Below are 24,987 nucleotides of genomic sequence, written 5' to 3'. Positions count from 1 at the left end.
AAAAAAAAATCGAGTTTTTTTTTTTTTTTTTTTTTTTTTTTTTTTTGCAAATCTCGACGTTTTACACCTCCCTGAGTCGGAAAAACATAGTTTAGCAATTTTGTCGGTATGTCTGTGTGTGTCTATGTGTGTCTATAAACACGATAACTTAAGTACCGTTACAGCTAGATTGATGAAATTTCATAAATAAGTATTATATCAAAAGTCTATAACTTGAGTACTTTTTCAAATAGATAAATGAATTTTAACAAATAAAAGTAAAAGATCTAATTCTCTGCCTTCTGTCAAATTTTGAGTAATTTCCGTTGACAGGAAGTAGTAATTTAAGCTATTTCCGATTTCTCAAAAAACGCATGTGAATTTATAAACTACTAAAAATATTCATCACTATTATACACAATTTGCTTGGCGCTATACAAATAAAAAAGTAAAAAAAAAATACAAGTTTTGTTATTATTTCACACATAATTCAATATAGTGGCTGGAATATATTTTGAGCTTCCAAATGTTATTGAATTGAGTTTCTGTACAACTAAGTGCTGAGTAGGCCGCGGATGTATGTCGGCTGTATGACTGCTGTATGACTGCTGTATGTCGGCTGTATGATCAGTAAGACTATGCCAGCTATGTACCCTATGCATGTATCTTTTCACGGTACTCACATTATAGAATCTCAAGAAGTAAACACGTCAAGTGTGTAAATGTTTGATTTACTGTTTGTTTTTAGATGGGAAGGCGTGGTCGAGCAGTAGAACCCACAGTAACTATCATGAAAGTCCCGAGTTCTGTACACCGGATCGAGTCAGTAAAACGTCCCTGGGCTCACGTGTTGCTAAAAATAGAAGCAGCGGAGCTTACCTACAATATCTATTTATAAACCAGATCAAAGAAATAGATAAATACTTCTTCATATAGTACTAATGGTACTGGTTAAGTGAAGAAATTAAAATATTACTGGTAAAGAAGTCGTAGTTGTGATCATAGTGACGTATTAACTATTTCCGAACTATACACTGGTTATCTATAACACAACACACAATAAACATTAAAATATTTTAATGATCAATTTCATTAAATAATACCAACGTGACATTGCGTAACATTTGAGGCCATCGAAATTAAATAAATATTTTAAAAATAAAATATTTTCATTTTTCAGTTAAAATATAATACTAAATCGTAGTGTCTTTACGTCATTACGCTCAAACTGAACCATATTCTTTTATACATAATTGTTTTACATACATAACACGTTCATAAAATACAACCCACACTTTATATGTATATCACTTAATGAAATATCACATTCATAAAACCAACATTTTATCGCACTTTCTCAAATATCATATACATAAAAATCAACAATAAATCGCTGAATTATTTGCGATTTCTAACAGCCATGCCTATCCAACCAACTTATTTTAAAACTTATTTTTAAGCTATTCCCCAGACACACACAGCCGGCTGTTCTACAGCTCATCGTTAGATAATTCTCCAACCACAAATAGCAAGCTGTACTACAGCTCATCTTTAGACTATTCCCCAGACACAAACAGCAAGCTGTTCTACAGCTATCTTTAAATAATTACACAAACAGCCAGCTGTTCTACAGCTCATCTTTAGACAATTCCCTACACAAACAGCCTGCTGTTCTATAACTCATCTTTAGACAATTCCCCAGACACAAACAGCCGGCTGTTCTACAGCTCATCTTTAGACAATTCCCCAACCACAAACAGCCGGCTGTTCTACAGCTCATCTTTAGACAATTCCCCAGACACAAACAACCGGCTGTTCTACAACTCATCTTTAGACAATTCCCCAGAGACAAACAACCGGCTGTTCTACAACTCATCTTTAGACAATTCCCCAGACACAAACAACCGGCTGTTCTACAACTCATCTTTAGACAATTCCCCAGACACAAACAGCCGGCTGTTCTCAAACGCTGTCCTGGGCCCCCTCCCTCTTGTAGTCGATGTGGCGGCCGGTGCGTTGTTGTAGCACCTGCAGAAACTGGGCACCTGGATGTGGGTCACCTTCATGCCGTCCAGCCCAGGGTTGGTGCAGTTGGCCTTGGTGCAGACGACAGCGCTGAAGACCTGCATGGCGAGACGACATTGGCAGCCGCAAGAGTTGCAGTTTTCTGCTTGTCTGAGGATGGAAAGTTTGGGGGAAGTCTAGAGGACTGGTGGTTTTTTAAAAGTCTAGAGGCTTGGTGGGTTGTTTTAAAGGAAAGTCTATAGGACTTGTTAGCTTTCTTTCTAGAAAAGTCTAGTGGCTTGATGCGTTGTTTTAAAGGAAAGTTTATAGGCTTGGTGGGTTGTTTTAAAGGAAAGTCTAGAGGCTTGGTGGGTTGTTTTAAAGGAAAGTCTAGAGGCTTGGTGGGTTGTTTTAAAGGAAAGTCTAGAGGCTTGGTGGGTTGTTTTAAAGGAAAGTCTAGAGGCTTGGTGGGTTGTTTTGAAGGAAAGTCTAGAGGCTTGGTGGGTTGTTTTAAAGGAAAGTCTAGAGGCTTGGTGGGTTGTTTTAAAGGAAAGTCTAGAGGCTTGGTGGGTTGTTTTAAAGGAAAGTCTAGAGGCTTGGTGGGTTGTTTTAAAGGAAAGTCTAGAGGCTTGGTGGGTTGTTTTAAAGGAAAGTCTAGAGGCTTGGTGGGTTGTTTTAAAGGAAAGTCTAGAGGCTTGGTGGGTTGTTTTAAAGGAAAGTCTAGAGGTTTGGTAGGTTGTTTTAAATGAAAGTCTAGAGGACTGGTGGTTTTTTAAAAAAAGAAAGTCTAGAGGCTTGAGGGGTTTGTTTTAAAGGTAAGTCTAGATGACTTGTTAGCTTGCTTTATAGAAAAGCCTAGGGGCTTGACATTGGTGGGTTGGTTTAAAGGAAAGTGAAGAGGTTTGGAGTTGGTAGGTTTGTTTTAAAGGAAAGTCTAGAAGCTTGGTGTTTTTTTAAAAAGGAAAGTCTAGAGGCTTAGAGTTGGTGGGTTTGTTTTAAAGGAAAGCCTAGAGCAGAGGTTCTTTACCTAGGTTCGATCGAACCCCAGGGATTTGATGAGTTAGTCCCAGAGGTTCGTCGGAGTTCAAGACACACACCCGACTCATTTTAATTCACGATCGGATAGTTTCAATGCGGATCATAGAACTATTAGGAAGGGTTTGGTGAATACGCATACTAAGCATGTTCGGTTCGGTACCCAAAAAAGTGTGAGAAGCACTGGTCTAGAGACTTTATGTGCTCAAAGTGTTCCTTTCAGACCAAAAAATAAGAGATTCTCGTGGTCGGGTCGGTAAAGCCCATGGTTGCTAATGATAAAAAAAGAACCTTTTCCCCCCCACATATCATTTTGGTTTAAAGTTCTGCTGTAACTTTTGAAGTTTTTTTTATCATTTATGTTTTTCTGATTTTACAAAGCGTTCCATAGGATTAGGACGGATAAAGTTGAGTTTTTTTTATCAAGGCGTATGAATAGAAGGTGTGGTATTCCATCCTTTTTTAATTTCCCTAAAGTGTGTTGGGTACCTATTAGAGCTGAGTTGACTCAGAGACACCCGGCACACACTCGAGTACAAAAGACCAAACTCGTGATTTTCAGGTTGACAGTCGAGCACTCTACCACTCCACCGCCCAGTCCCTTTTTGTTGGCTTGCTTTACAGAAAAGTCCAAAGAGTTTGTGGGGGTTTAACTAAAAACGGTACGCGGTGGATTCGAACCCGGGTCACTTACTTGCATGTCTCTTTAAGGAAGACTTGCTTGCGTGAGTTCAACTGCACCAGCGTTACGTCCTTGCCGAACAGATCTTTCGCTGTGGTGTACTGCTCGTATTCTGTCGTTCTGTATAACATACACATAAACAAAACATGTCATTAAATCAGTTTGGAGCTATGCCTAAATAATAGAGAAATACAAAAACTATTATAGAACTTTACATAGAATAGGAGATGATCTAATTTTTATATCTTCACAATTCCATAGGATTTTCATGCAGCACGATGGCCGAGTGGTTAAGGCGTTGGACTTAAGATCCAATGGAATTATTTCCGCGTGGGTTCGAACCCCACTCGTGCTAAAATTATATTTGAAAAAAAAACTGTAACCTAAATACCGTAATCAGAAAATGGGAGTTAACTCCGTAATTCTTTTTAAAATTACACGAATTACCTCCCGTTCATTGAGATCATTAAAACAAAAATTCGAAAGAAATGTGTACTCACGATTCACAACAGCCGTGGTAGTCAACGTGTATAATAGGTTGTATAGTGGCAGCCTAGGTGAGAGAGAATCAAAGTAATTTTTTACAGGTGTTATAGTGGCAGCCTGGGTGGGAGGAACAAAGTAAAAATGTGATGGATATAGACAATTTATTAGTGCTAACAAAGTAAAAGGTGGGGGTCAGCGTGGTCGAGTCGGTAAAGCTCTTGGTTGCTGAACCAAAAAGTCTCCAGTTTGAACCCTAGGGCAGATGAGGAACGAATCATCTGCCTCATTGTCTGCTCCTGGTTGGATAAAGCAAAGCCAAAAAGAAAAGCAGGCTGAAATCGGAGTCAATGGCCAACAGTGTTTCTTCCAGACTTTTTTTTCCGGGGGTGGGGGCACTTGAAATTTTCGGGTGGGGGGGGGGGGCGGTACACTTTCTTCAGGGGGGGGGGGCGGACACTGTTAAAAGTATAAATTCTCTTTATGAATTATAAAAATTTCATTTCGTTCGGGGGCGGGGGGGGGGGGGGGGGGGAAGAGATGCCTGGGAGAAACTCTGATGGCCAACATGGCGAATCACAGGTTGACACAGAATCCTTAAGGGTATGGAGGTCATCTCCCCCTGCACTAGAACGAAGAACGAAAAGGGAAGCTTGAAGGCTTCATGCTTTATCTATTCTCACATAGTAAACACAGGAAACTGCATCTCAATAACCATTTCATAGCAGAGGCGTAGCGAGGGGGGGGGGGGGGGCGTGGGGTGCGGACCGCACCGGGTGACACCATTTAGGTGTTGACACCAAGGCAAACAAATTAGTAAAATATATAGAGAAAAACTTGAGAGGATAGGAGTACAAATCGGTGCAAGGGGGGTGCAAATCGAAAGTTTGAGGGGGGTGCAAATCGAAAACTTGAAAGTTTGTCCCTGGGAAGTGTCGCTATGCCTCTGGGGGGGGGGGGGTGACACCATTAAATGACGCACCGGGTGACACACGACCTCGCTACGCCACTGTTTCATAGTATCATAGTACGGCATTTTCAAGTTGCTGATTTTTTAAAATTTAACTAAATATTAGATTAGTAACTTAAATTATTTGAAACATTAGGAGGCCATCTTGCTATATAAAAAAAAATATAAATTTATTGTAACGGGCACGTGATCAGTTTGTTGAGCTGAGTTCAAGAGGAATATTCACGACTTTTTAGACGTAAGGTCGGGTAATCGTTAAGTAGATTGATTGTTAAAAGTGAATATTGGCGCTTTAAAGTAGATCACGAATAACACAATTTTTTTTTAGTCATGAAGTGTAACAATTCAAGCACCGTCGGCTTGGAAAGTATTAACTAATTGTTTTTAAAACGTATTTAGTTCAATCGTCTTATTCTCATATCGAAATAATAAAATGCAATAAAAAATTTTTAAAAATTAGGGTATGTAGGCCATTGTAGGCCTATATATTTTATTGTTTTGTTAGCTGCCTTAAGGTAATTAAATTTTTGTAAAGATTGTCAATTCTTAATTTGAAATAGAAGCACGATGGCCGAGTGGTTAAGGCGTTGGACTTAAGATCCAATGGAATTATTTCCGCGTGGGTTCGAACCCCACTCGTGCTAATTCTTTTTTAAACAGTTCTGGCTTTACCAACAAAATCTGCCCGTTGATTAAACTATTTTTATTTACATGGATTCCCTCTGAGCAGTTACTGAGACCATGAAATATTTGATAGAACCCTATATTTACCTATATATAGATAAGATCCCAAATTTACCTCTGCTGATAAGACCCTATATTTACCTCTATAGGTAAGACCCTAAATTTACCTGTATTTAGAAACGAACCTATATTTATTTATAAGCTACGGAAAAGACCCTATTTTATCTATATATAGAAAAGACCCCACATTTACCTCTAAAGTAAAGACCGTATATTTAACTCGACAGAAAAGACCGTATATTTACCTCTATAAATAAGACCCTATATTTAGATGTAAGCCATGGAAAAGACCCTATATTTACCTCTACAGAAAAGACCCTATATTTACCGATACCTATATAGAAAAGACCCTATATTTACCTATATATAGAACAGACCCTATATTTACCTCTATAAAAAAGGGTTCCCAGAAAGACCCTATATTTACCTCTATAAAAAGACCCTATATTTACCGATACCTATATAGAAAAGACCCTATATTTACCTATATTTAGAACAGACCCTATATTTACCTCTACAGAAAAGACCATATATTTACCTTTATAAAAAAGACCCTATATTTACCTCTACAAAAAAGACCCTATATTTACCTCTACAAAAAAGACCCTATATTTACCTCTATAAAAAGACCCTATATTTACCTATATAGAAAAGACCCTATATTTACCTCTATAAAAAGACCTATATTTACCTGTATAAAAAGACTCTATATTTACCTCTATAAAAAGACCTTATATTTACCTCTACAGAAAAGACCCTATATTTACCTCTATAAAAGACCCTATATTTACCTCTATAAAAAGACCCTATATTTACCTCTATAAAAGACCCTATATTTACCTCTACAGAAAATACCCTATATTTACCTCTATAAAAGACCCTATATTTACCTCTATAAAAGACCCTATATTTACCTCTACAAAAAAGACCCTATATTTACCTCTACAGAAAAGACCATATATTTACCTTTATAAAAAAGACCCTATATTTACCTCTACAAAAAAGACCCTATATTTACCTCTACAAAAAAGACCCTATATTTACCTCTATAAAAAGACTCTATATTTACCTATATAGAAAAGACCCTATATTTACCTCTATAAAAAGACCTATATTTACCTGTATAAAAAGACTCTATATTTACCTCTATAAAAAGACCCTATATTTACCTCTACAGAAAAGACCCTATATTTACCTCTATAAAAGACCCTATATTTACCTCTATAAAAAAGACCCTATATTTACCTCTATAAAAGACCCTATATTTACCTCTATAAAAAAGACCCTATATTTACCTCTATAAAAAATACCCTATATTTACCTCTACAAAAAAGACCCTATATTTACCTCTATAAAAAAGACCCTATATTTACCTCTATAAAAAGACCTTATATTTACCTCTACAAAAAAGACCCTATATTTACCTCTATAAAAAGACCCTATATTTACCTCTATAAAAAAGACCCTATATTTACCTCTAATTTTCTGTTTTCTTCTTCTACATCTTCCCTGAAATAGCCGGGGAAGGCTGCTAGTATTTGACGCTCTCGGCTAGAGATGTGTGTCCTGTGGAGAAGACAATCAACAGAGATAGCACCTTGTTCACTGTGTGTCGGATATTAGTCTTTCATAATAAATCCTTGAATGGTAATGAAAACGTTATCCGAGTGCATTGAACCCTATCGTCTTGTTTTAATTTCAGGTGACCGGTTCTTTATGAGCGACTGTGCTAATACGATGTCATTCTAATTTAGCTGATTTTAACCCCTACCCCCTATCTAGAGGCGTAGAGATACATTCGGGCGCCCGGGGTTGAACTACCAATATTGCACCCCTCCAATCCGAGTTTGGAAATGTCTCTTAACAGTTTGCTTTACTTTTTAATAAAACTTACCCCCCCCCCTTCCCCCACCCCCTCCCCCTCCCCACACACAGAATAAAAATAAATTAAGTAAAATGTAACCGTTTTATTATTTTCTTTTTTATTCTCTAAAAGTTAAGAAAGTAAAGGTGACGCCACCTGAGGCAAAAAAAAAACTCACTATAAAATAAATATTATTTTCAATAGTAATTAACAGCACGATGGCCGAGTGGTTAAGGCGTTGGACTTAAGATCCAATGGAATTATTTCCGCGTGGGTTCGAACCCCACTCGTGCTAACCTGTATATTTTTTTTATCAAAACACATTTTAAAATTTCAATGTATGTAAATGTAGACCATACGTATAACACTAGTGTGATGCTGCTTATTGACATAATAGAATACATTTACGTGTATGTCGTAAAATTATCTAACAAAAGCATTAAATTTCAAGACAAGAAACACTTTATTATGGGTACGTCACATACAATGTCACGCGGAGATTGTTAGTATTTTACAATATATTTTACATGTAATTATTTGCGTAGATTTATAGTAGCGTCCTTCAAACTATAGTCTGTTTTAGTTATAGTGAGATTAAAAAGTAAATAAATAGGACTCACAATTCTGTAGCATAGGAAATATTGGGAGGGAAGTGATATAGATTAATGTAAGGACTTAGAAGTTAGGCAGGATATAAAAGTTGGAGTTAGGAAAGTTTGGGGGCCCATTCTTTCATAAACAGCCACAGGTTACTGCCTGTTCAACAAGAAATAAAAGAAGATTTAATCGCACACGGATGTTGTGTTTTAATTGATAAGCTTATTCAAGTATGGACCCGTCCACAAATTCACTTCGAAACAGAGATGACGGTGGTCACCTACAATTTCTCGGGGGCGCCTTGCCTTTTTAAAACACCGCAACTATACTGCTCACATACCTGTACCTCTAAACACATGTACACTCTACAGGTGTCACAATACTGCCCCTCCTCGTCACACACTTTTAATTTATTTACGTACACTCAATCACGTGATCATTTGGGAAACCGGAAAAAGGACCGGTCTTCGTCCTTGACCCAGTTAGCAGTATTAATAACACCAATAAAAAAATAATTTACTTACGTCCATTTGCCAACTCAGACAAGTTGAGTGTTTAATTATATGCTTTGTTTCATTATAATTTATAACAATAATATAATTTAATTGTTAAGAATAATTTGCTCTGGGAGTTCGTACAGTTCTTATTAAAAATGAAGATAAATCGATGTTTGAGTTTTTAATTTGCTGTGGGTATGGATGATAGTATCATGATTAGGATAAGGCTCATTAGGAGAGTCATAATTAAGATAAGGTTTAGGGTCAAAGGTCGGCGTTGGACTCGGATACCGATGTTATTTTCTAGACCGCCTTTGTAACAAGTGGGTCTACCGATCAACGAACCCTGATGGTGTCTTCTGTCTTACGTCTCAGTTTGATATGTTTACGGGGTGGTCGAGTCGGTAAAGCTCATGGCTGCTAAACTGAAAAGTCTCGAGTTCGAACCCTCGGGCAGATGAGGCTTATTAGCTGGAAACAGCCACTTCTTCTAGGAGAGACAACTCCAAAATCAAACAACTGTTGCCTTGTAGTTTGTTCTTGGTTGGACAAAGGCTGTGGAAGCAAATCCAAAAAGAAAAGCAGGCTGAAATCGGAGTCAATGGCCTCAATGGCGCATAACCAGTTGACACGTATCCTTAATTGTGATGGAGGCGTGGTCGAGTCGGCAAAAGCTCATGGTTGATAAATTCGAAAAAAAAGTCTCGAGTTCAAACCCTCTGGCAGATTAGGCTCGATCCCTTCCAACACTACAAAATTAAGAGCGAAGAAGAAGAAGAAGATGAAGATATCTTTACGGCTTATGGTAACTGACTTGTCCACATGACGCACGCACGGACTCATGTGGAGCGAGAGGTCAGTAGTATAGTAGGTCCCCTTTGGGTCGTAAAAGGAGGAGGAGGTGGAGACAGGCTATATAGTAAAATACCGCGGAGCTGCGGAGACATGTTTATATAGTAAAATACTGCGGAGACATGTTATATAGTAAAATACTCCAGCTGGAGCAGGTGTTCCCCTCCTCCTATTGTCTTCCGTGACGCTCCTTTACGACCGCGACGACAAACAATAGAGTATCGATTTTTTTTTTTTTGAAAGTTATGTTTAAATAGTCATTAAAAATAATTTATTCAGCTAGGCTTGCTTTACAATAGGCCATATTTCTCATTCAATTGATCTATAAATAGCCGTTACTATTTACTATCAGTCTGTTTTTGTCCTCTGTTTTTTGTCTAGTCGTGTTAATTATGTTAAGTGTGATTGCTTTATTTGTTGTGGCTGTTTGCTTTGTTGGTTTTTAATATTTACATATGTTGTAATCACAATGTTTTCCTCGTTTTCATTGTTTTTTTTTATTTATTTTTTTAACCACCTTTTAACTTTAAGGTTCTATAACCATCTTTTGACGACCACTTATATATATGTTTAAATACATTTTGTTTATATTTTTATAATTTTCTAAAAAATATTAATATAGAAGATAAACAAATAATTTTTTTTTTCTTTCTGTGATCTCGGCATATGAAGTGATAGTGTGTTCATCACTATGTCCAACCGCCTTACTTTCCCTAACGTAAGTTAGGTACCCATCAGAGTTGGGTAGACTCGGGGACAGTCTACTGTCTTTGAACCTGGATTCGAACTCGGGATTTTTGGGTTAGCAGTCGTAAGTTCTACCACGCTGTCCCCTTCATTCATAACTATATAAGTTCCTATTGATTTGGTCAGAATAATTGTCAGGGGCACAGTTATCTCTTTACTAAATAAAACTAATATAGAAACGAAGGGAGAGTCGAATTTTTCTAGAACAGTCTTGTTAACAACCACGAGTAGCGTCCCGTAAATTTAGGATCCCAATGGTTTAACATAGAAATGACACTAAATACCCTTGGTGATGTCTTTATAAACAAAAAGTCGGTTAAGTTTCAAATCTCAAGTTTTGTAAACGTCTTTGTTTAAGTATTTACATTGTTTTATGTAGGTTCAGAAGTATTTCATAGCGACAATGGAACAGTGTCCGTGCGCGTTTGTTTACATTTAAAAATACATGTCGCGTGCTTTGCGCGCGTCTAACGACGTTTTAAGTTTTCCTAGTGTTTTTAAAACAGCGATTTCTTTCTAAAATAGTGACCAGGGTCAGACATCAAAGAGTATATTAATCAATTATCATTAACAATTTAAAAAGTAATTTAGGATGTCAATGGTTTAACATAGAAATTACACTAAATACCCTTGGTTATGTCTTTGATTTTGTAAACAAAAAGTCGATTATGTTTCAAATCTCAAGTTTTGTAAACTTCTTTGTTTAAGTGTTTACATTGTTTTAAGTAGGTTCAGAACTAGGTTTATTTTATTAACATAAAAGTTTTGTCTTAATTAAAAATAATTGTCAGACTAAATAGCTAATTAAAATGATCAATAGCAGTTTGGTTTAATAAGTAATATATGTGTTACACCAGCGTTAATCTTAGAAAAATATTTTGATTGTTATGATTATAGTTTTTTTTTTCCAATTGTCTTATTAATACTCGGCCCTATGATTTGTGAGATAATGACCAGCATGGTATATATTATATTTATATACACTGTTATTAGTTTTTTAAAGTCATCACTACCCCACTGAAACCTCTTAAAATAAGACCATTTTCCTATGATCAAAATTTTAGCTCAAATCAGTAAGAAATAAATCGGGTCTAGCATATTTAATCCAACTGATGTCGTTTAGAAGAAAAGCTGTACTTACAATTAAATTTACTGAAAGGTTTGCTTAAAAGCTTTTATCAAAATGGTTGTGCACTTATACTTGTAATAAGTTATAATTTTTTACTTTTCATAGATATGTATTGAATTACTCCATTTTGATTATGACTTGTTGTCCTGGCGTTGACATTTTACACCTTTTTTTTTTTTTTTTTTTTTTTTTTTTTTTTTTTTTTTTTTGAGACTCACATATACACATACATATACATACACACACACACACAAATGAAACTAAAATCAAATCACAACAAGTCTTGTTTAATTTTATTAATTTTATTTTCCCTAAGCCGATAAAATACTATGGTATAATATTTACAAGCTTGCAAAACATACACGCGTCATTCACTCTATGTATTTTTTAAGTGCAACGAAGGCACGAGACCGCCTTTTATTGTGTGCCGTGAGCACAATACCCATTGTATGGGTATCTGAGCATAGGGCAATAGCTATACCCCAACGCACATGGGCGGTTAGATAATAAGCGAGGTAGCTTTTCCGCGGAGCAAGCTGTGAAACAGGTGAAATAAAGAAAGTCGCTTTTTTTTTTTTTTTGTATTTTATGTCTCAATCAGGGTGGCGCGATATTTTTTTTTTTCTCTTTGTATCCGTGTTGTAAAAAAAATGAGGAGGAGAAAGGGTAGTGACCTACCCTTCCACCCGTGTGTTCCATGATGGCAAACACAATTTTAAATGTGTATTTGTTACGTTTTAGTAGCGATACATCTTCTACTTGTTTCTTCCTTGTGACATCATTAGCAGGGGAGACGATTCGTTTCAGCGGAGCGAGTCGTGCGTCATTTAAAGACATCAAATAGGGTAATGTTACACAAGACAAGCTTTTAGTACTCTGTTGAAATTAATTAAAGGGAGAAAACCCTAAAAAATATTTACTAACGTCCCTCTGGTGTAATCTTTACAAGCTAACAAAACATACGCCGTCATTCACTCTACGCATTTTTTTAAAGTGCTACGAAAGCACGCGGCTACCTTCCATTGTGTACCGTGACCACAAAACCCATTGTATGGGTATCCGCGCATAGGACAAAGAATCAAACAGACTGTGTCGGAAAAATACTTCCACACAACACCCTTCTCTCGAAGAAGACAATTTATTTTTAACTTCACGTTGAGTAATTTTTTTTTTTTTTTTTTTTTTTTTTTTAAAAGTGTTTTTGGTACGTTTTAGTAGCGAGATATCGTCTACTCGTTTCTTGCTTGCGATGTCATTAGCAGGGGAGATGATTCGTCTTTTACAGTGAGCTAGACCATCTCTTTTCCAAGTGCAACGTACGCGAAATAAAGACACTAGCTTTTGTATTTTATATCGCAAGCAGGTGACGGGATATTTATACATCTGCTTGAGCGTTATCGGCGAAACTTGTTTTAAACATTATTAATACGCTAAAATTTTAAAATATTATTGTTTCATACACCGATCTCAAGATAGAGTTTTTAATCAGATCTATTATTAACAAATATTGTCATTTTAACACACTGCGTAACCATCAAGTTGAATCAACCACACCTGATGTTACCACTCGTAAAGTCAAGTCTTCAAGACAAAACACTGATACTAAACAAGACATTAAACTAAATTACATGCCACTATGTGATACAACTAATATTATCTTTGCAATGTTAAAAGAGGGGGTATAACTTGTATTGAGTATAGATGTATAGTGTTTAATATTTAATGCATAGAACACAGGACAAAAAAACAGATTTACATCCCCGCAACATCCGACACAAGGGTGGTGATGGGTACGGGGAGGACGGAAGAGAAGAAAAAAAAACACCATAAAATGTTTAATGCTACAAATGTTTGGGTTTATTCAACGGTTTAAGAGTAGAAATGTTATATAATTTTATGCATGTCTTCATTGTAACAGTCACCATAACAAATGATTACAATTTTTTATTTTTTGTGCAAGAAAGGCTCCCAGTGTGATTGCACCAAGTCCTGCCACAGACCATTTAATTAATGTTTTAAAAGATGGCCTATGTCTCTGACTTTCAGTGCGGCGTGAATAAAACTCAAACAGACCTTGCTGTAGAAGATAAAAATAAGAGAGACTCAATTTCTTAATTTCTCTATCTTGAAGATGGGTAATCAGTATACTTTAAAGTCACGGGGAGAGGGGTGATAAAAGATGATAGAGATAAAATATAGCTGTAGCATACATAACAATTATCCTAAACGCAATATGCATTCTAATGAAAACACAGCACATAAATTTGAATTAATCAATATTCTGTTGTTCAAATGTATCAGTTAAAACAAGTCAATATACTGATTTAGATTCTTCTTAACAGGTGATATAAATTTGATATTATGATGTATGCAAATAGAAACTATTCTTACCCATTTATCATTAGACGTCAACCATTCTTGTAAGTTAGTGTCGATATATGAGGTAGCCCATTCAACAACATTATCCGCCAAATGGCTTTTATTATGTACGAAACAATATACCACAAAGCATCCAGCGAAGCCTAAAAGCGCCACAATCCTGCCCCAGTTAACACCATCAGAGAAGGTTTCATCAACTATTATTTTAAAAGTATCATAAGCGTTGTTATCAGTAATATTAAGCTGTTCAATCAAATCATTGAATCTATTTCTAAATCGTTCCTCAAATTCATCACCAAGACTACGCATTGCCGCTTGGACAACATTGGGAGTAACACTACTTTGTCGCCCATCATTTTCCCACTGAAAACCTTCCTTCGCTACTCGATGTTTGATATAATCCACTACTATTGAACGAGTATTATAAGATTCCATGTTTTCAGACAATTCACTCGAACTTAACACATCTGTTTTAAAAAACCATCTCAAACTTTAAATGAGATTCATTTATATTACACAAAAACAAAAATACCTAATTCAGCAAACAAAAAAGTGAAGACCTTTTGTTATTCGTAGCAACTAAATCGCCAACCAATCTTACGGCCACCTGCATAATCGATCAAATTATAGAAAGAACGTGGTTTGCATCGCAAATTTAAAAACATGGCGATGTTTACCTATGCTTACAGACCTCAACCAAAAAAGGCAAGGAAACTAGAAGGAAGAGGAATATATATCTTAGTCTTGCAGCAGATTACCTGCCCATGTTCGCTTTAGTATTACAGTTTTCATTTAATTTCTTTTTGACTTGAACTTCTTTAATTTAAGAAGGTTTACTTATACATAATACATTACGTCTAATTACAATTTTTTATTTTTACCACTCAATGTTTTTTGTTTTTTCTATATCTTGCATTGTCATCTTAATTTTTGATCACCTTAGTAAAAATTTGCTTAAGATTATAAACTGCAAGTTTTAAAAAACATCAACGTTATAGTACGTCGTGTCAAATGACACACCGTTTAAAATATCTACATTTAAAGTTCACCAACATAATGACGTAAAAACTAAAATATGATATGACGTTAGCATACATATCATTCAAGCTAATCACTCTAAAGTACAAATCAATAATTTTTATTGATTGAGGGGTTGGGTGAGTTATTTTTATTACTATTCACCCTTCCCTTCCCTTTGTCCGCAACCCCTTTCCCCTTCTCCCATTCCTAACCTCAATACCAACCGTTAGATACACAGACCGTAACACTACCCATTCTATTCCATTTAAGAGACAAAGGATGTATGACAATCTTACAGACAAATATTTATTTAACTAATATCACAACTCCTAGACACTACTCCAACAGACTGGGCTATTTAACTTATAGACACCACTCCTCGTTGAATATCTCTTGCAGCCTAGCCACCTATGTCCGCCGCCCTCGCCCCATCCCTAAACACCTGCTAGATAAACAGACCGTACCTCTACCCACACTATTACTTGGACAGACAAAGGACAAAGTAACAGACAAACTTGTATCTGTATTCAACTAATGTTACAAGTGACATCGTTCCCATCCAACTCCGAAACATTCGTGGCCCAATTTCGAAACCAGCCTCGTTGAAAACTCCCCTGACCCTAGTTTAACTTTGCTTCACCGATTCCAAAACAGTCCTGTACCAAACATCCATGTACCAACTTTGAAACCTGTCTTGTTGAAAACAAAGACCGTCCCACTCTAGTGTAAACTCTAACACAACCAATTCCGAAACATCGATGGTCTGAGTTTGAAACCTGTCTAGGTGAAAACAAAATCCATCCCACGGTAGTATAAGCTCTTCCCCGATCACTTCCAAAACATCCATGTACCAAGTTTGAAACACGCCTCTGTGAAACCCAAACTCCCCCGACGCTAGTTTAAACTCTACCCCCATCAATTCCAAATCATACCTGTAACAACTTTGAAACCTACCTAGGTGTTAACAAAACACCTCCGACCTTTGTATAAACTCTGCCCCTCATCTATTCCAAATCATACCTGTAACAACTTTGAAACCTACCTAGGTGTTAACAAAACACCTCCGACCTTTGTATAAACTCTGCCCCTCATCTAATCCTAAACATACATGTAACAACTTTGAAACCTACCTCGGTGAAAACTTCACCGACCCTAGTATGAACTCGACTGACAACAATTCCTAAACATGCATGTCCCAACTTTGAAACCGGCCTCGGTGAAAACTTCACCGACCCTAGTACGGACTCTACACCTACCGATTCCAAAACATGAATTTTCCGAGTTCAAAACCAACCTTCACCGACACTACTATGAACTCGGCTACCAACAATTCCTAAACATGCATGTACCAACTTTGCAACCTGCCTCGGTGTTAACAAAACTCCCCCGACCCTAGTATGAACTCGACTGACAACAATTCCTAAACATGCATGTCCCAACTTTGTAACCTGCCTCGGTGAAAACTTCGCCGACCCTAGTATGGACTCTACACCTACCGATTTAAAAACATGCATGTTTCGAGTTCAAAACCAACCTTAACCGACACTAGTATGAACTCGGTTACCATCAATTCCTAAACATGCATGTACCAACTTCGAAACCACCCTCGGTGTAACCAAAACACCTCCGTCCCTAGTATAAACTCTACCTCATCCAATTCCAAAACCTGGATGTCCCAACATTGAAACACGCTTCAGTGAAATACAAACTCCCACGACTCTCGTATAAACTCTCTACCTATCAATTCTAAAACATGGATGTACCAACTTTGCAACCTGCCTAGGTGAAAACTCCCCCGACCCTACTATAGACTCGAACCCTAACAATTCCAAAACATGCATGGTCTAGCTTCGAACCCTGCCTCGGTGAAAACGGCACCGACTCGTGAATAAAATCTGGCCCAACCAACCCCAAACCTTCCCTGGGCACCCGAATAAAAATAACTCACCCAACCCCTCAATCAATAAAAATTATTGATTTGTACTTTAGAGTGATTAGCTTGAATGATATGTATGCTAACGTCATATCATATTTTAGTTTTTACGTCATTATGTTGGTGAACTTTAAATGTAGATATTTTAAACGGTGTGTCATTTGACACGACGTACTATAACGTTGATGTTTTTTAAAACTTGCAGTTTATAATCTTAAGCAAATTTTTACTAAGGTGATCAAAAATTAAGATGACAATGCAAGATATAGAAAAAACAAAAAACATTGAGTGGTAAAAATAAAAAATTGTAATTAGACGTAATGTATTATGTATAAGTAAACCTTCTTAAATTAAAGAAGTTCAAGTCAAAAAGAAATTAAATGAAAACTGTAATACTAAAGCGAACATGGGCAGGTAATCTGCTGCAAGACTAAGATATATATTCCTCTTCCTTCTAGTTTCCTTGCCTTTTTTGGTTGAGGTCTGTAAGCATAGGTAAACATCGCCATGTTTTTAAATTTGCGATGCAAACCACGTTCTTTCTATAATTTGATCGATTATGCAGGTGGCCGTAAGATTGGTTGGCGATTTAGTTGCTACGAATAACAAAAGGTCTTCACTTTTTTGTTTGCTGAATTAGGTATTTTTGTTTTTGTGTAATATAAATGAATCTCATTTAAAGTTTGAGATGGTTTTTTAAAACAGATGTGTTAAGTTCGAGTGAATTGTCTGAAAACATGGAATCTTATAATACTCGTTCAATAGTAGTGGATTATATCAAACATCGAGTAGCGAAGGAAGGTTTTCAGTGGGAAAATGATGGGCGACAAAGTAGTGTTACTCCCAATGTTGTCCAAGCGGCAATGCGTAGTCTTGGTGATGAATTTGAGGAACGATTTAGAAATAGATTCAATGATTTGATTGAACAGCTTAATATTACTGATAACAACGCTTATGATACTTTTAAAATAATAGTTGATGAAACCTTCTCTGATGGTGTTAACTGGGGCAGGATTGTGGCGCTTTTAGGCTTCGCTGGATGCTTTGTGGTATATTGTTTCGTACATAATAAAAGCCATTTGGCGGATAATGTTGTTGAATGGGCTACCTCATATATCGACACTAACTTACAAGAATGGTTGACGTCTAATGATAAATGGGTAAGAATAGTTTCTATTTGCATACATCATAATATCAAATTTATATCACCTGTTAAGAAGAATCTAAATCAGTATATTGACTTGTTTTAACTGATACATTTGAACAACAGAATATTGATTAATTCAAATTTATGTGCTGTGTTTTCATTAGAATGCATATTGCGTTTAGGATAATTGTTATGTATGCTACAGCTATATTTTATCTCTATCATCTTTTATCACCCCTCTCCCCGTGACTTTAAAGTATACTGATTACCCATCTTCAAGATAGAGAAATTAAGAAATTGAGTCTCTCTTATTTTTATCTTCTACAGCAAGGTCTGTTTGAGTTTTATTCACGCCGCACTGAAAGTCAGAGACATAGGCCATCTTTTAAAACATTAATTAAATGGTCTGTGGCAGGACTTGGTGCAATCACACTGGGAGCCTTTCTTGCACAAAAAATAAAAAATTGTAATCATTTGTTATGGTGACTGTTACAATGAAGACATGCATAAAATTATATAACATTTCTACTCTTAAACCGTTGAATAAACCCAAACATTTGTAGCATTAAACATTTTATGGTGTTTTTTTTTCTTCTCTTCCGTCCTCCCCGTACCCATCACCACCCTTGTGTCGGATGTTGCGGGGATGTAAATCTGTTTTTTTGTCCTGTGTTCTATGCATTAAATATTAAACACTATACATCTATACTCAATACAAGTTATACCCCCTCTTTTAACATTGCAAAGATAATATTAGTTGTATCACATAGTGGCATGTAATTTAGTTTAATGTCTTGTTTAGTATCAGTGTTTTGTCTTGAAGACTTGACTTTACGAGTGGTAACATCAGGTGTGGTTGATTCAACTTGATGGTTACGCAGTGTGTTAAAATGACAATATTTGTTAATAATAGATCTGATTAAAAACTCTATCTTGAGATCGGTGTATGAAACAATAATATTTTAAAATTTTAGCGTATTAATAATGTTTAAAACAAGTTTCGCCGATAACGCTCAAGCAGATGTATAAATATCCCGTCACCTGCTTGCGATATAAAATACAAAAGCTAGTGTCTTTATTTCGCGTACGTTGCACTTGGAAAAGAGATGGTCTAGCTCACTGTAAAAGACGAATCATCTCCCCTGCTAATGACATCGCAAGCAAGAAACGAGTAGACGATATCTCGCTACTAAAACGTACCAAAAACACTTTTAAAAAAAAAAAAAAAAAAAAAAAAATTACTCAACGTGAAGTTAAAAATAAATTGTCTTCTTCGAGAGAAGGGTGTTGTGTGGAAGTATTTTTCCGACACAGTCTGTTTGATTCTTTGTCCTATGCGCGGATACCCATACAATGGGTTTTGTGGTCACGGTACACAATGGAAGGTAGCCGCGTGCTTTCGTAGCACTTTAAAAAAATGCGTAGAGTGAATGACGGCGTATGTTTTGTTAGCTTGTAAAGATTACACCAGAGGGACGTTAGTAAATATTTTTTAGGGTTTTCTCCCTTTAATTAATTTCAACAGAGTACTAAAAGCTTGTCTTGTGTAACATTACCCTATTTGATGTCTTTAAATGACGCACGACTCGCTCCGCTGAAACGAATCGTCTCCCCTGCTAATGATGTCACAAGGAAGAAACAAGTAGAAGATGTATCGCTACTAAAACGTAACAAATACACATTTAAAATTGTGTTTGCCATCATGGAACACACGGGTGGAAGGGTAGGTCACTACCCTTTCTCCTCCTCATTTTTTTTACAACACGGATACAAAGAGAAAAAAAAAATATATCGCGCCACCCTGATTGAGACATAAAATACAAAAAAAAAAAAAAAAAAGCGACTTTCTTTATTTCATCTGTTTCACAGCTTGCTCCGCGGAAAAGCTACCTCGCTTATTATCTAACCGCCCATGTGCGTTGGGGTATAGCTATTGCCCTATGCTCAGATACCCATACAATGGGTATTGTGCTCACGGCACACAATAAAAGGCGGTCTCGTGCCTTCGTTGCACTTAAAAAATACATAGAGTGAATGACGCGTGTATGTTTTGCAAGCTTGTAAATATTATACCATAGTATTTTATCGGCTTAGGGAAAATAAAATTAATAAAATTAAACAAGACTTGTTGTGATTTGATTTTAGTTTCATTTGTGTGTGTGTGTGTATGTATATGTATGTGTATATGTGAGTCTCAAAAAAAAAAAAAAAAAAAAAAAAAAAAAAAAAGGTGTAAAATGTCAACGCCAGGACAACAAGTCATAATCAAAATGGAGTAATTCAATACATATCTATGAAAAGTAAAAAATTATAACTTATTACAAGTATAAGTGCACAACCATTTTGATAAAAGCTTTTAAGCAAACCTTTCAGTAAATTTAATTGTAAGTACAGCTTTTCTTCTAAACGACATCAGTTGGATTAAATATGCTAGACCCGATTTATTTCTTACTGATTTGAGCTAAAATTTTGATCATAGGAAAATGGTCTTATTTTAAGAGGTTTCAGTGGGGTAGTGATGACTTTAAAAAACTAATAACAGTGTATATAAATATAATATATACCATGCTGGTCATTATCTCACAAATCATAGGGCCGAGTATTAATAAGACAATTGGAAAAAAAAAACTATAATCATAACAATCAAAATATTTTTCTAAGATTAACGCTGGTGTAACACATATATTACTTATTAAACCAAACTGCTATTGATCATTTTAATTAGCTATTTAGTCTGACAATTATTTTTAATTAAGACAAAACTTTTATGTTAATAAAATAAACCTAGTTCTGAACCTACTTAAAACAATGTAAACACTTAAACAAAGAAGTTTACAAAACTTGAGATTTGAAACATAATCGACTTTTTGTTTACAAAATCAAAGACATAACCAAGGGTATTTAGTGTAATTTCTATGTTAAACCATTGACATCCTAAATTACTTTTTAAATTGTTAATGATAATTGATTAATATACTCTTTGATGTCTGACCCTGGTCACTATTTTAGAAAGAAATCGCTGTTTTAAAAACACTAGGAAAACTTAAAACGTCGTTAGACGCGCGCAAAGCACGCGACATGTATTTTTAAATGTAAACAAACGCGCACGGACACTGTTCCATTGTCGCTATGAAATACTTCTGAACCTACATAAAACAATGTAAATACTTAAACAAAGACGTTTACAAAACTTGAGATTTGAAACTTAACCGACTTTTTGTTTATAAAGACATCACCAAGGGTATTTAGTGTCATTTCTATGTTAAACCATTGGGATCCTAAATTTACGGGACGCTACTTGTGGTTGTTAACAAGACTGTTCTAGAAAAATTCGACTCTCCCTTCGTTTCTATATTAGTTTTATTTAGTAAAGAGATAACTGTGCCCCTGACAATTATTCTGACCAAATCAATAGGAACTTATATAGTTATGAATGAAGGGGACAGCGTGGTAGAACTTACGACTGCTAACCCAAAAATCCCGAGTTCGAATCCAGGTTCAAAGACAGTAGACTGTCCCCGAGTCTACCCAACTCTGATGGGTACCTAACTTACGTTAGGGAAAGTAAGGCGGTTGGACATAGTGATGAACACACTATCACTTCATATGCCGAGATCACAGAAAGAAAAAAAAAATTATTTGTTTATCTTCTATATTAATATTTTTTAGAAAATTATAAAAATATAAACAAAATGTATTTAAACATATATATAAGTGGTCGTCAAAATGATGGTTATAGAACCTTAAAGTTAAAAGGTGGTTAAAAAAATAAATAAAAAAAAACAATGAAAACGAGGAAAACATTGTGATTACAACATATGTAAATATTAAAAACCAACAAAGCAAACAGCCACAACAAATAAAGCAATCACACTTAACATAATTAACACGACTAGACAAAAAACAGAGGACAAAAACAGACTGATAGTAAATAGTAACGGCTATTTATAGATCAATTGAATGAGAAATATGGCCTATTGTAAAGCAAGCCTAGCTGAATAAATTATTTTTAATGACTATTTAAACATAACTTTCAAAAAAAAAAAAAATCGATACTCTATTGTTTGTCGTCGCGGTCGTAAAGGAGCGTCACGGAAGACAATAGGAGGAGGGGAACACCTGCTCCAGCTGGAGTATTTTACTATATAACATGTCTCCGCAGTATTTTACTATATAAACATGTCTCCGCAGCTCCGCGGTATTTTACTATATAGCCTGTCTCCACCTCCTCCTCCTTTTACGACCCAAAGGGGACCTACTATACTACTGAGGTCAAACTCAGGCTTGACGACATCTACTTTCGTCGTCAGCACTAATCCCAGCGACTGACATTTGTGAATTCGCGACTGGAATCTTGCGAGGTTGGGTGAGCTCTGGGATTTCAAGCTGATGGGTAGGGGGTGGAGGGTGTGTGTGTGGGGGGGGGGGGGGGGGTAGTAGAGAACACCCATTTACTTTGAACTTGGACTCAAAGGCGTAGCGACCCATTCCGGAGCTCGGGGCGAAATATCAAACTGTCAAAATAGAACATGGTGTTATTTTTGCTATAGCGTGTTGCCAGAGGACGTAGGTAATCAGCTAATGGAGGTAGATGGGCAGTTCTCTAAGGTACCGCTACGTAATACTTTATCGCGATTTACGGGAGACTATTTTTTTTAACAGACAGCTCACCACAAACAGAAAAATAAAGATTATTAAATGCAAACTATAGCTCTTGATGCACACTTTTATTTAATGTTATTTCTATCAATAATTTATTTCACAGATGGAAACACTTCATTTCTTTTTGTTTTTCATTGCTTTCACGTTATGCACTGCAGATCATTACGAGTAGGTCTATCTTTTAAAATGATTTTAGTACTTGCCAGGCATTCAAGCAACTTTTTTTTTCAATGTATTTCATTATATTAAAAAAAATTGTCTCAAATTAGGAAAACGAATTAATATCTGAAAAATGCGCTTTGGAAATAGCCTGCAGAATCTTGGGCTATGTGAATTTGTACAAACGGAGTTGAACCCTGGCGCGGTTGAATGCTAACTGCTAACTCGAAAGTCTCGAGTTCGTATCCTTGAGTCCACCCAGCTCTGATGGGTGCCTGACTCAGGTTAGGGAAAGTAAATGCGGCTGGGCATAGTGTTAACTAATATCTCCAACACGCCGAGGTCACAGAAAAAGGTGAACTCTACTTCACCTGCATTGCACCACGGACTGTAAGGGTATTTTTTATAAAATTGTGCACACAAAATTCTCGCCTAGGAAATATTAGACTACATCCTTTTTTTCGTCCATTTTAATGGTTTATTAATTTTTAAAAATTGTATACAAAAATGTTGCACATCCTTTAACTACTGTTCCAAAATACCTAACAGCCATCACATCTCACATAAAAAAAGCCAGCTTAATAACTGTTTGAAATTTTTAATAATATATTAGCTGACTTTGTTGCCACCAACAGTTCATTGTCTTTTGTGTACTTTTATCCAAAGTCTCCCTGAGGGGTCGGAGGCCGTGATGACTTCAAAATATCCAGGTTATTTCAAAACCGCAAGGGAAATTAAAGCTTTGAAAGCTGAATATAAAAAGGTATGATGTGAATACTGTTAAATATTGTTAATTTTCTTTTTTCTTTTTAAGCAGTTAAGTAGATTTTCAAAAAATACGTTGTTACGTGCATTGGCGTCGCTAGGTCGGGTTTCACCCGGTGCGGCGCTTCGTAGTGTCACCCCCCCCCCCCCCAAAAAAAAAATGAAACAAAGTATATATATATATATATATATATATATATATATATATATATATATATATATATATATATATATATATATACATATATATATATATATATGTATCTATCTACATATGTGTGTGTGCAAATATACGTCACATAAGCGTACACGTATGTGTATAAGCTTTAATCACTGCAGACTTAATAGTAACGATAGTTATCTATAGTGTGTTAATAATAGAGTTGGGTGTAGCACTGTTTTCTCTAAAGTTGGCAGGTTCGCGTCTTGGTGTCACCCACAACACCCCCCCCCCCCCTTGTAATAATTGTCGATTTGCATTTAAAAGACTATTTAACTTTAATTAATTATTAATGGAGCTGGCAAAAAAGCATTTTTCTTCTGTACATTTTGCAATTTTTTGCCTTGGTGTCACCCACTAAATGGTATCACCCGGAGCGTCCCACATCCACCGTCCGGCCCTCGCTATGCCGCTGGTTAAGTGTTTTGTTTAAGAATGAATAGTTTTTATTGTAAATGAAATCAAATGCTATTACTTTGTCTTTAAACAAAGCATATTTTGAAATATAATTATATATATATATATATATATATATATATATATATATATATATGTATATATATATATATATATATATATATATATATATATATATATATATATATATATATATATATATATATAAAATAGAAAGAACTACGTTTGTTTAGCCGTAAAACTAGCGTTACTTATTTAAATTAAATTAATTTAAAAATATAATGTGTGTACTCTTTAAGGGAATCTAACAATGGCGTTGCTAACATTTAAACATTATCAGTAAACATGTACCGTTTGTTGGAGATTATTTTCCATAAAGCTACCAAAATAAATAGATGCAATGCTACTAATTTAAAAAATAAACTAGAAAAACAACAACGAAAATCTTCAGTTTAAAGGTATAAAAAATTTCTTAAAACTACAGGCGCAATCCATGAAAGGACAAGAACAGTTTGGTTCGCAAGTGTGTTATCATGGTTGTTGTACAAGGTAAGCTAAATGAGAATGCATTTTTTTAAAACGTGTTTAAAAAAAAACTTTCACTTTGTAGCAAAATTGATACAATATGAAACAGAATATACTTATAAAACCAAGAGGGCTTGGTCGGACGAATGAGAGTATGACTGTAAACCCGAAAGTCTC

At 35.7% G+C, this 24,987-nt stretch overlaps 1 protein-coding gene and 3 non-coding genes across 4 annotated transcripts; 3 read left to right on the top strand and 1 right to left on the bottom strand.

Moving 5' to 3' along the window:
- Positions 1–1,845: 1,845 nt before the first annotated feature.
- LOC131941034 (uncharacterized) lies at positions 1,846–14,484 on the bottom strand. The gene is made up of 7 exons (XM_059300017.1): positions 13,975–14,484; positions 13,522–13,660; positions 13,340–13,424; positions 7,373–7,463; positions 4,201–4,253; positions 3,713–3,820; positions 1,846–2,154 (listed from the first exon to the last, which is right to left on the bottom strand). Exons 1-7 carry the CDS (start codon positions 14,395–14,397, stop codon positions 1,893–1,895), a joined length of 1,161 nt encoding a protein of 386 aa, XP_059156000.1. The 5' UTR covers positions 14,398–14,484; the 3' UTR covers positions 1,846–1,892.
- On the top strand, positions 3,973–4,055 carry Trnal-uaa (transfer RNA leucine (anticodon UAA)). The gene has a single exon. It is a non-coding gene; the product is annotated as a tRNA-Leu (tRNA).
- On the top strand, positions 5,715–5,797 carry Trnal-uaa (transfer RNA leucine (anticodon UAA)). Its single transcript has one exon. It is a non-coding gene; the product is annotated as a tRNA-Leu (tRNA).
- Trnal-uaa (transfer RNA leucine (anticodon UAA)) lies at positions 7,974–8,056 on the top strand. The gene has a single exon. It is a non-coding gene; the product is annotated as a tRNA-Leu (tRNA).
- Positions 14,485–24,987: the final 10,503 nt, after the last annotated feature.

The sequence above is a fragment of the Physella acuta genome, unplaced genomic scaffold (assembly GCF_028476545.2).
Source record: "Physella acuta isolate Inbredline_101_S28 unplaced genomic scaffold, ASM2847654v3 ptg000342l, whole genome shotgun sequence".
NCBI classification, from domain to species: domain Eukaryota; kingdom Metazoa; phylum Mollusca; class Gastropoda; family Physidae; genus Physella; species Physella acuta.
The sequence above is the reverse complement of the archived record's forward strand: the minus strand, read 5'-3'. Positions and strand labels throughout refer to the sequence as shown.

Bases quoted from the DNA above. Each gene is read 5' to 3' on its own strand.
- LOC131941034 (XM_059300017.1), bottom strand. From the start codon at position 14,397: ATGGAATCTTATAATACTCGTTCAATAGTAGTGGATTATATCAAACAT. The intron at 13,661-13,974 runs GTAAGAATAGTT...TATCTTCTACAG, and splicing joins TGACGTCTAATGATAAATGG to CAAGGTCTGTTTGAGTTTTA. The intron at 3,821-4,200 runs GTGAGTACACAT...TATGTTATACAG, and splicing joins TACCACGGCTGTTGTGAATC to AACGACAGAATACGAGCAGT.